A 12725-nucleotide genomic window follows, 5' to 3' on the forward strand; every position below is an offset into this window, starting at 1 on the left:
GTTGCATTGAAGTTGGAGCAACTTCAGTAGTGCTAATTAAAACAGCTCTCATTGACTAACATGGGATTTCACATGTCATGTGACTTGGGGTCCTACAAGTTGGATCCCAAATCGCGGCACTGTGAACCGAGCCTTAGTGTGTTTTAGGTCTGAATTCCCAGGAGTTATAAAAAGCTAGAGAAACACTCAACCCTCCTATATTTCATCTTGGATGGTTAAAACCAATCTCCAGTTTTAAGGGACATGTACCTAAAAAATTAAATTCTACATATCTTCTTTCCCAGGATCTTCTGGCTTCTGATGTTCCACGTTCTTCCTCTTCTCTTGCACTCAATGACACTCATGTATTAAGTGTGAGCTCCATTTCATGCAGAAGTACTGTAAGTCCAGACCGTTGTGGTGAGGAACCCCTTTGGGGGTGTTCATGACAGCCTGTCCCTACAGGAACTAGGATGATTGATGATGCCTGTCATTAAGGCTGGAAGAGGAAAGCCATCCGGTGGAGAAGGGGACCTTCTGCTGGGGACAATGTGGACTGAAGGCAGCTAAAGCTAGTTTTTCAATTTTTACAAGTGCAAGGCTTTTTATAAAAAAATTGGATACCTGCTTCAACATTTCTGGATGTCATAGAGTTAATATACCTGTAAGTGCTGCCTTTACTGATGCCAAAATGCTATTGTTTCCCTCATTGAACTCTGTTATGAATCCAATGAAGTATGATTGATTTAACCTGACGGCCAGATGCAGCTGTGGGCTTTTCCATGCTTCCTTCGTGTCTCCTGTGGAGCTCTGAGCTGCTTCCTCCTCCATGCTCCCTTTCTTTATGACCACTGAGGCTCAGGGATTTCAGAAAGAAAAGATTTCTCTGGAATGCAATATTCTCGCAGAAGCCAGAGGGGATCCGCTTTACTCATAAATGTGTGAATTTGTGCATTCCATTCACAACCAATTTAGACCGGGCTGGGAGAATACCCCATATTACCTTTGTGGTTTAATATAGACCAAACGCACCCACAAACCGAGGAGGTCACTTTGTTGAGTAAAGCAGTATTGATGAGGACATTTAAGTACATGAGAGCGATTTAAATAATTAGATAAGAGTGATTACAAAGGCACCAATCTGATCTGTTCACAAATTAATGGATTAGCTGCCTGCATTCTTAGTGATGTTACTTCTATCTATTGACTGGATAGGCTTTATTCCAAGTGATGTCACTGATCTCTAAGGAATGGGTAGGCCATATTCTTAGCACTGACAGTGGTCTCTAATAAATGGAAACTCTGCTGTCAATGTGATGTGATTAGTCTTTAGAAAATGCATAGACTACTTTCTAAGTGATGTCATTGGTCTTTAGTGAATGGATAGGCTGAATTCTTGATGATGTCACTGGTCTCTAGTGGATGGATAGGCTACATTCTAAGTGAAATCATTGGTCTCTATTGGATGGATAGGATACATGCACAGTGATGTCATTGGTCTCTAGTGGATGGATAGGCTACATTCTCAGTGATGTCATTGGTCTCTAGTGGATGGATAGGCTACATTCTCAGTGATGACATTGGTCTCTAGTGGATGGATAGGCTACATTTTCAGTGATGTCATTGGTCTCTAGTGGATGGATAGGCTACATTTTCAGTGATGCCATTGGTCTCTAATGGATGGATAGGCTACATTCTTAGTGATATCACTGGTTTCTAAGGAATGGGTAGACTACATTCTTAGTGATGTCATTGGTCTCTAGTGAATGGATAGGCTACATTCTTAGTGATGTCATTGGTCTCTAGTGAATGGATAGGCTACATTCTTAGTTATCTCAATATGAAGGTGCAGCACTAAAACAAAGTATGCAATATAAAGATATATCTCATAAATAGTGTATAACAATGAGAAGGTGCAGCATTATAAAAACTGTGCAGCATGGATAAATGACAAGTCATATGCTCAGTATGTTGGCAATGATAATAAGCAATTGCAGATCAAACATGAAAATCAATCAACAAGTATAAATAATGTGAATAAGTGATGTCACCAATTGGTGAGTATGGTGCATAAAAAGTCCCAGGTAAACTGCCCACGTGAGGATCCTGTGTGATCCCGATAAGCATGCGTGGAGAATTAGTCCAAGTGGCAGATAATCCAAAGTAAATGAATTGCGCACTCACCAGAAGTGCGTGTAAACACGCATTTGAGATATAACCTATCTCAACAGGTATAGCTGAGGTCATCCGCCTCCCAGGTCAGGTCAGGATCTAGTATACTTCCCAGTCACATCTGTATGGAGTACTCAGGGATCCTTGATGCGTATCACCAATAGGGGTCACACTTAATGCAGCCTCTGGGGATGGCCCTCATGAAGAGGGACCAATAAAGGAGACCACATAGCGTGATACTGTAGGGAACTTTATTCCATCAAAGAAAAGTGCAATAACAAAGTTAAAAGAACATTGACCATATAGTGGGAAATCAGGATGGCCACCAGCGGTGGCTAGACATCCAGTTGCTGTAGCCCCACTGACGCGTTTCGTACGATGCACGTAGTCTTTTAACTTTGTTATTGCACTTTTCTTTGATGGAATAAAGTTCCCTACAGTATCACGCTATGTGATCTCTTTTATTGGTCCCTCTTCATGAGGGCCATCCCCAGAGGCTGCATTAAGGGTGACCCCTATTGGTGATACGCATCAAGGATCCCTGAGTACTCCATACAGATGTGACTGGGAAGTATACTGGATCCTGACCTGACCTGGGAGGCGGATGACCTAAGCTATACCTGTTGAGATAGGTTATATCTCAAATGAGTATTTACACGCACTTCTGGTGAGTGCGCAATTCATTTACTTTGGATTATCTGCCACTTGGACTAATTCTCCACGCATGCTTATCGGGATCACACAGGATCCTCACGTGGGCAGTTTACCTGGGACTTTTTATGCACCATACTCACCAATTGGTGACATCACTTATTCACATTATTTATACTTGTTGATTGATTTTCATGTTTGATCTGCAATTGCTTATTATCATTGCCAACATACTGAGCATATGACTTGTCATTTATCCATGCTGCACAGTTTTTATAATGCTGCACCTTCTCATTGTTATACACTATTTATGAGATATATCTTTATATTGCATACAGTTGTGGCCAAAATTATTCAACCCCCACTGAAATTGAGTGTTTTGGCCAGTTTGACATTGCTTTTGATCATTCAGTCATCTTGCTTACATTTACATTAAAGAGGCACTTGTAGGTCAGACAAATATAACATAACAGTTATAATGAAATAACCACAAATGTCTTTTCTGTGCTCACAGCATTATCAGTTTTATTCAACCCCCAAGTGACATTCAATCTTAGTACTTAGTACAGCATCCTTTTACAGTTATAACAGCTTTTAAACGTGAAGCATAGCTTGACACAAGTGTCTTGCAGCGATCTACGGGTATCTTCGCCCATTCTTCATGGGCAAAGGCCTCCAGTTCAGTCACATTCTTAGGCTTGCGCACTGCAACTGCTTTCTTTAAGTCCCACCAGAGGTTCTCAATCGGATTTAAGTCTGGTGACTGCGATGGCCACTCCAAAATGTTCCAGCCTTTCCTCTGCAACCATGCTCTAGTGGACTTGGAGGTATGCTTGGGATCATTGTCCTGTTGAAAGGTCCAACGTCTCCCAAGCCTCAGGTGTGTGACGGACTGCATCACGTTTCCATCCAATATCTCCTGGTACTGAAGAGAATTCATGGTACCTTGCACACGCTGAAGCTTCCCTGTACCTGCAGAAGCAAAACAGCCCCAAAGCATGATTGACCCTCCACCATGCTTCACAGTAGGCAAGGTGTTCTTTTCATCATAGGCCTTGTTCTTCCTCCTCCAAACATAGCGTTGATCCATGGGCCCAAACAGTTCTAATTTTGTTTCATCAGTCCACAGAACACTATCCCACAACTTTTGTGGTTTGTCCACATGGCTTTTGGCATACTGCAGTCGACTCTTCTTATTCTTTGGAGACAGCAAGGGGGTACGCCTGGGAGTTCTGGCACGGAGGCCTTCATTACGCAGTGTGCGTCTTATTGTCTGGGCTGAAACTTCTGTACCCACATCTGACAAATCTTTTCTCAGTTCCTCAGCAGTCACACGGGGACTTCTCTCCACTCTACGCTTCAGGTAGCGCACAGCAGTCGAAGTCAGCATCTTCTTTCTGCCACGACCAGGTAGCGTTTCAACAGTGCCCTTTGCCTTGAATTTGCGAATGATGCTTCCTAAGGTGTCTCTTGGTATGTTTAACATCTTTGCAATCTTCTTATAGCCATTGCCCTTCCTGTGAAGAGAAATCACCTCTTCTCTTGTCTTCCTGGACCATTCTCTTGCCTTCACCATGTTTGTAACCACACCAGTAAATGTCTAGAAGGAGCTGAGTATCACAGTCATTTTAAAGCTGCCTAATTGGTGCTTATTATGCTTGATTGCTGCTCGGTGACATCCACAGGTGTTTTCAATACCTGATGGAAAGCACCTGTATGAACCTCTGTTCTTCAGAGTGGTAGTCTTTAAGGGGTTGAATAATTGTGGCAATGAAGAAACCACATAAGAACCATTTACTACTGTATTACATAAACAATTGATGTCATTTTAGTTGCATTTGGGTAGTTACAACGTCCTTGTAGGATTTGATTCTGAATACAATTCCAAATGTACACTATAGTCCCTAAACCCCTTTACAGCATTGGGGGTTGAATAATTTTGGCCACAACTGTACTTTGTTTTAGCGCTGCACCTTCATATTGAGATTTGCATTAGAGGGTTCTGTTTGGTTGCCTTTTTGGTGTTTCAGCAGCTATTTCCCTTTCAGATAGCGCTCGCATATTTACTCTTTACATACATTCTTAGTTATGTCAGTGATCTCTATGGAATTGGTAGACCGCATTCCCAGTGATGCTACCAATCTCTAGTGGATGGATAGGCTACATTCTCAGTGATGCTACTGGTCTCTAGTGACTGGATACTCAGCAGTCACTGCAATGTTATCAGTCTCTAGTAAATGGATCAGCTGCTTTCTTAGTGATGTCAATGATCTTTAGTGAATGGATAGCTGCATTCTTAGTAATAACACTGATTTATACTGAATAGATAGACAGCATTCTCAATTATATCATACCCGTGCCGTTCCTTCAGACCACTAGGTTGTGGCCCGGGACTCCCATGTCCATGCGCGGGAGTGACGTCATCACGGCTCAGGCAGTCAGACGGCCAGAGCTCATGAACCCAGAAGGAAGACCGGGTGAAGATGAAAGCCTCTGCAGCAGTGTAGAGCATCATTTTAAGGTAAGTCCTTCATAATGTGCTAGTATGCAATGCATGCTACCACATCATGCCATTACCTTGCAGGGGATTTTTTTTTTTTTTATGCAGATTACTACTGCTTTAAATGGATAGGCTATGCTATCAGCAGGGGCGGACTGACCATTTGGAAACTCGGGCACTGCCCGAGGGCCAGGGGTCAGTAGGGGGCCCCATGAGATGCCCCTGGTACCTTTTTCATAGGCTTTTTTGAGTTTGGGCAAGGACACAGGGGCCCCATGATCCCCTATTGCCCAGGGGCCCCATGAGTTGTCAGTCCACCCCTGGCTATCAGTGATGTCAGCTCTCCCTTGTGAACGGGCTGCATTGTCCAGGGGTGTTGTCAGTCTGTAAGGGACAGGTAGGCTGCATTCACATTGCGGTTCTCCAATCTAAAACCAGGTGAAAACCTTCTAATACGTTTCATGCAGTATGTACAGTAAGTCTTTTCATCTCTTGTATTAAGTTTTAGTAAGTTGCATGCCGTGGCCATGGTACTTATAGGACAATGTAGAAACAACCGCACTCCAGTCACTGACTTGTGCAAGTCAGTATTTTTTATCGCGCTTAGCAAGTAAAAGGTTGTATCGGTTATTTCTTGGGCTGTAAATCAAAACCAGCAGCAGCCTGTATTCTGGAAATCCCATCAAGGTGAGGGCGCCGACAGCTAGTAAGCAAGCTCAGAATGACAAAATCTTTTGTTGTTTTGTTAGAAGTGGATGATCTCCATTGACCTGCCTCATGTAGCATCTCAGTACTCATTATTTCTCTATGAAGTGCTCCAAGCCCTGCCTGCAGATCTGTAGAAATAAAAGCCGAAAGTGGTGAGAGAGTGTTTGGGCTGGCAGTTCTATAAACCCGCAGATATAAGGTGTTAAAGCGGTAATTCAGAAAAAAGGTAAAATGCCTGGAGCGTTAGATAAACACACATTACCGTAAGTTATATCATAAAACATCAAAGTATATACTTAATCACTGCGTTTAGTATCTCCAAAAAGCAATGCGCAACTTAATGAGCTACACACATTCACAACACTATAAAACACAGCAAAACAAATATGTTCAAGTTAGAGAAGTCATCATATTTCCATAAGATAGAGTTCATTAAATAGGATCTGCAGGGATATATATATATATATATATATATATATATATATATATATATATATCCCACATTCTCAGTGATGCCACTGGTCTCTATGTATACAGTACACACTGGCCTCTGGTGTAAATATAAAAGGTTGCAGCATAAGTATTATATTTTTGAAAATCAAACAAAAATAAATCACATATTGCCAATATGTGATTTATTTTTTGTTTGTTTTTTTTATTTGATTAAAAAAAAAGATATATTATATTAATGTTGCAACCCTTTTTGGACTTTTTTGCTCTACATTGAGTCCGGAGGACAGGACTCTTCTTAATGGCATTAATCATATTAGCAGCAGGTGCTATCGACCTTTTCTTTTGTGTGTGTGTATGTATATATATATATATATATATATATATATATATACACACACACACACTATATTACCAAAAGTATTGGGATACCTGCTTTTACACGCACATGCACTTTGCTGGCATCCCAGTCTTAGTCCGTAGGGTTCAATATTGAGTTGGCCCCGCCCTTTGCAGCTATAACAGCTTCAACTCTTCTGGGAAGGCCGTCCACAAGGTTTAGGAGGGTGTCTATGGGAAGGTTTGACCATTCTTCCAGAAGCACATTTGTGAGGTCAGGCACTGATGTCAGACGAGAAGGCCTGGCTCACAGTCTCCGCTCTAATTCATCCCAAAGGTGTTCTGTCGAGTTGTGATCAGGGCTCTGTGCAGGCAGATTAGCACAACACAAGTGCGTAGAGAGCTTCATGGAATGGGTGTACATGGCCGAGCAGCTGCATCCAAGCCTTACATCACCAAGTGCAATGCAAAGCGTTGGATGTAGTGGTGTAAAGCACACCGCCACTGGAATCTAGAGGAGTGGAGGTGTGTTCTCTAAAGTAACAAATCATGCTTCTCTGTCTGGCAATCTAATGGACGTGTCTGGGTTTGGCAGTTGCCAGGAGAAAGGTACTTGCCGGACTGCATTGTGCCAAGTGTAAAGTTTGGTGGAGGGGGGATTATGGTGTGGGGTTGTTTCTTAGGGGTTGGGCTTGGCCCCCTAGTTCCAGTGAAGGGAACTCTTAAACCGTGAGCATACCAAGACATTTTGGACAATTTCATACTTCCAACTTTGTAGGAACGGTTTGAGGATGGCCCCTTCCTGTTCCAACATGACTGCACACCAGTGCACAAAGCAAGGTCCATAAAAACATGGATGAGCCAGTTTGGGGTGGAGGAACTTGACTGGCCTGCACAGAGTCCTGACCTCAACCCCATAGAACACCTTTGGAATGAATTAGAGCGGAGACTGCGAGCCAGGCCTCCTCCCCCGACATCAGTGCCTGACCTCACAAATGCTCTTCTGGAAGAATGGTCCAACCTTCCCATAGACACCCTCCTAAACCTTGTGGACGGCCTTCCCAGAAGAGTTGAAGCTGTTATAGTTGCAAAGGGCGGGGCCAACTCAATATTGAACCCTACAGACTAAGACTGGGGGGCCATTAAAGGTCATGTGCGTGTAAAGGCAAGCGCCCCAATATACACACAAGCTGCTTAAGTGGTATTAAACCTAAAAGCAAACATTTATTATATTGCAGCTTGCCATTTCCTAGATGTGATGGCCACATTAGCTTTCTTTTTTTAAGCTTTCTTTCTTCTATTTTCCTCTGGTGATCCAGCCAATAAGTCTGATGTTTCCCAAAAGAACAAGCTATCTTCCAGATGGACCAGTTACAAGGATGAGACAAACCATTCAACACTAGAAAGGATGCTTACAATGATCAATTTTATTAATTTATGTAAACCACCCCCAAAAATAAAAAAAACTGTTGCTGTAACTATTTATAAAGTATGAGTTGGAGTTCATCTTCAATTTGTTAGTGTATTTAGATCTGCTAGTATATTTAACACTCCTCTACCCCCAGGCTGACACTACTGCTGTCTGCTGTGCCCCTGTGCTCCTTCATGAAGAGTGGGATCGCTCTAATACAGGTGGTGTGTTACTGGCTAGATCACCAGGTGAAAACAGAGGAGAAAAGCCTAAAAAAGAAAACTAATACAGGCACCACTTCTAATGATTGGTAAGCTGCAATATATTACATTTTGGTTTTGGGTGGACTTACCCTTTAATTTACTAGTAGTCAATGGTGATGCACAGAGAAAATTTATGAATGCTCACGTAAAATATTTAAAAAGGCCAACAGGCTACATAGATGAGTAGAGCCACCACCAGCATCCACATTTACAATTTTCTATGCATGATTTTCATGCGATTCCACGTGTCATAAATAAAGCAGCCCTTTCACTTGAATGCACCGCCCTATGCGCCTTTGTCACAGAAATTAGGTTCATGCACCTTTTTTGGGGCGATGAGCTTCATGCAATTTTTAAATGTGAGTTTTGCTGCGCGACAATTGTGTTGCAAATACAAGTGTACAATCCAAATGTACACGTTCCTGCGTTAAAAATGGCCGTGTGTATAAGTGGGTGCTGCAGCGACCGTCGGCTGGAATCGAACAGAATCAGTAAGGGAGAATGTCACCAGCACACCGAGGATCACCAAAACGGGTCCAAAAGTTTTCATGAACGATCACATAGTTACAGCAAGGCAACATTCGGAGTCTCGCAGGACCCTGTCAGGGTCCTGTCCACGGCAGAAGTTCTGGAAGATTTGGCATTTCTGCCAGTACTCTGCATGGCCGCAGAAGCACACATCAGCCTCAGGTTGGTGCCAGACAGCCTTTATAAGGAGGCTCATCACTTTCTCAAGTTGCTGGATGATATCTTGTTCCTGTGATTTTGACCTGTGATTTCCTGCTACCGACTCGGCTTGCTCCTGGACCTGTGTACTCTGCCTTACCCCTGATCTGACCTCGGCTTGGCTTACGGATACTCTCTTTCTCGCTCCTCTGTGTATGACCTCGGCTATCCCATCTGACTACGTCTGCTCTGATTCCCACCTGGTACCTGACCTTGGCTTGAACCGACTACCCAGTAAACATCTAAATCCCGGAAGGGCTTGCATACCTCGCACAGGCGCTTCCTGTCTGCAGACCTATCTCCGTGCACCAGCTGTGCTTCTGAGTGGACCACCAACCAGCACTCCTACAGGCGACCTGTGCAACTTTGGGCCTGACTCCCGCTGTGCCACTCTCAGGGGAATCCGGAATTTAGCCGCAAGGGAAGCCCTCTCTCCATTGGCCTCCATCAACAGGTACGTGATAGACCCCTTCATCAGGCATGCATGATGAAGGGGTCCTGTGAGACTCTGAAACGTTGTAATCATGTTGCAAAACCGCACCGCATTTGGGGTGCCATTAAGAATAATGGCTCCCAAACACATGCCTGACTCCCTCTATCCCACTTTCAGGGGAGTCCGGCATGACTCCCAAACACATGCCGTGTGTATTGCCACGATTTGGAATCGCCAAGATTCTGATAGCAATTCCTAATCGCCAAGAGTGAATGCAGCCTTATGGGCCACTATGAATAGAATGTGAAGTCTGGGAAATGATTGTATTTGATTCATTTATAATATATTGTACCTGTGTCAAATCTTCCGTCTTCTTCTTGGCTTCCCCTGGGCTGTCTTGGTGGGGAAGAATAAACAGCTCAGCTGATGTGGGCAACCCTGGTAGGACGGCAACCAGAATCTGCTTACTGCTGACTCCCGTGGCCTGCACAGAAAGACAGAGGTAGATGGACAAAAAACAAAACACAAACCAATCAGAGAGCTGCCTTCAGATATGGTCCACCCCCGAGGACACAACTAATATACAAACCGATCACAGTCATGCTAAAAGTGAAAGAAAACACTAAATTTTGGGTTGACACCAGAACAGGGATAGAGGGGAAATCTTCCAATGGGGACACCAGTTCTGGTGACAACCACTTTAAAGGGATTTGCTTTATCCCTTTCTGTCTTGAATCTTCTGATAAATACAAGATAATAAAGCCATATTGTGCAGATGTTTTCATGCTATCCCCTACTCAGGGGCGGACTGACCATTTGGAAACTCAGCGCCGCCCGAGGGCCCGGGGTCAGTAGGGGGCCCCGTGAGATGCCCCTGGTACTTTTTTCATAGGCTTTTTTGAGTTTGGGCAAGGACACAGGGGCCCCATGATACCCTATTGCCTGGGGGCCCCATGAGTTGTCAGTCCGCCACTGCCCCTACTACAACCCCAGCCCTGCATTGTCACATTAATGTGCAGGAAGCTCAGGAAACCAGACACTTAATTCGGTCCTCAATCCGGAGAGGTCATTAGGAGAAACATCTCGCTGACACCTCTCTCATGCACAAGCAATACATTTGTATCGCCTGTTGCTTCATGTCCTATTGTAACATCTCATGTTGTGGAATGAAATAGGTCGGCCCTTTGGCTGCAGATAACAACAGCAAACTGATAAGTAAATAACTTTCTATGCCTACACAATAACAGGGGTCCCCAAGCTTTTCAGTACAAGGGCCACATTGTAGATCTTTCAGATATTTTAATCAGTTTTATATTGACTTTGGCTGAAACCTGTTGATCAGCTGTGTCCAATTACACACTGAGTTCTGTGTTTACAAAACAGAGAACAGTGATCTGGCTGTTCTTCCTAAAAAGCAGGGAGAAAAAACAGTCAGATCAGAAAGTAAAAGTCCCTTGATTGCCCCTAGATGTTAACCCATTCCCAGCCAGTGTCATTAGTACAGTGTCAGTGTACAGTATTATCACTGATCACTGTATTAGTTTCACTATTGATGCCAGTGGCAGTTAGTTAGTGTACCTCCCAGCCAGTGTCTGTTAGTGCCAGATTGCCCGCCACCCTATCACAGTCTCTCTTGATTTCTCCTAGATGTTAACCCCTTCCCAGCCAGTGTCATTAGTACAGTGTCAGTGTACAGTATTATCACTGTATTAGTTTCACTATTGGTGTCAGTTAGTGTACCTTCCAGCCAGTGTCTGTTAGTGCCAGATTGCCTGCCACCCTATCACAGTCTATCTTGATTTCCTCTAGATGTTAACCCCTTCCCAGCCAGTGTCATTAGTACAGTGTCAGTGTACAGTATTATCACTGTATTAGTTTCACTATTGGTGTCAGTTAGTGTACCTCCCAGCCAGTGTCTGTTAGCTTCAGATTGCCTGCCACCCTATCACAGTCTCTCTTGATTTCCCCTAGATGTTAACCCCTTCCCAGTCAGTGTCATTAGTACAGTGTCAATGTACAGTATTATCGTTGAATTAGTTTCACGATTGATGTCAGTGTCAGTTAGTTAGTGTACCTCCCAGCCAGTGTCTGTTAGCGTCAGATTGCCCGCCACCCTATCACAGTCTCTCTTGATTTCCCCTAGATGATGACCCCTTCCCAGCCAGTGTCAATAGTACAGTGTCAGTGTACAGTATTATCACTGTATTAGTTTCACTATTGGTGTCAGTTAGTGTACCTCCCAGCCAGTGTCTGTTAGTGCCAGATTGCCTGCCACCCTATCACAGTCTCTCTTGATTTCCCCTAGATGTTAACCCCTTCCCAGCCAGTGTCAGTACAGTCTCAGTGTACAGTATTATCATTGAATTAGTTTCACGATTGATGTCAGTGTCAGTTAGTTAGTGTACCTCCCAGCCAGTGTCTGTTAGCGTCAGATTGCCCGCCACCCTATCACAGTCCCACCATAAGTCGCTGATCACCGCTATTACTAAAACAGAGAACAGTGATCTGGCTGTTCTTTCTAAAAAGCAGGGAGAAAAAACAGCCAGATCAGAAAGTAAAAGTCCCTTGATTGCCCCTAGATGTTAACCCCTTCCCAGCCAGTGCCATTAGTACAGTGTCAGTGTACAGTATTATCACTGTATTAGTTTCACTATTGGTGTCAGTTAGTTAGTGTACTTCCCAGCCAGTGTCTGTTAGCGCCAAATTGCCCACCACCCTATCACAGTTCCACTATAAGTCGCTGATCACTGCTATTACCAAAACAGAACAGTGATCTGGCTGTTCTTCCTGAAAAGCAGGGAAAAAAAACAGCCAGATCAGAAAGTTCATGCTTAAGCGTTTTCTGCAGTGTTTTGCAGAAAGGCACTACAGTCCATTTAACATGATTTTCTATGGGACACATTCATATCTTCGAGTTTTCACCCGGTGCGTTTTTTGGAAAGGGTCAGAGACTTTTTTGAATGCAAAATTTACATTTTTGGTTTTATAGACTTCAACGGAAATGCTGCAGAAAAGCATATAGTAAATTTTTGCCGCGTTTTTGATGCAGTTTGCATTTTAAATCTGCCTAGCAAGAAGAAGAAAAAACGCAAG

The 12725-nt window shown here is 43.6% G+C and overlaps 1 protein-coding gene across 8 annotated transcripts in view; it reads right to left on the reverse strand.

The window, feature by feature from the left end:
• Window positions 1-12725, reverse strand: part of SORCS1 (sortilin related VPS10 domain containing receptor 1) — a 1076837-nt gene that overhangs the window by 135042 nt on the left and 929070 nt on the right. For all 8 annotated transcript variants that reach the window (XM_089660690.1, XM_089660686.1, XM_089660688.1 and 5 more), the window contains exon 23: window positions 9985-10116. In XM_089660690.1, the coding sequence (XP_089516816.1) occupies window positions 9985-10116 (132 nt within the window). The remainder of the gene's footprint in view (window positions 1-9984; window positions 10117-12725) is intronic.

The sequence above is a fragment of the Staurois parvus genome, unplaced genomic scaffold (genome assembly GCF_062004578.1).
Source record: "Staurois parvus isolate SC_StPar_1 unplaced genomic scaffold, SC_StPar_1.0 ptg001263l, whole genome shotgun sequence".
Taxonomy (NCBI): domain Eukaryota; kingdom Metazoa; phylum Chordata; class Amphibia; order Anura; family Ranidae; genus Staurois; species Staurois parvus.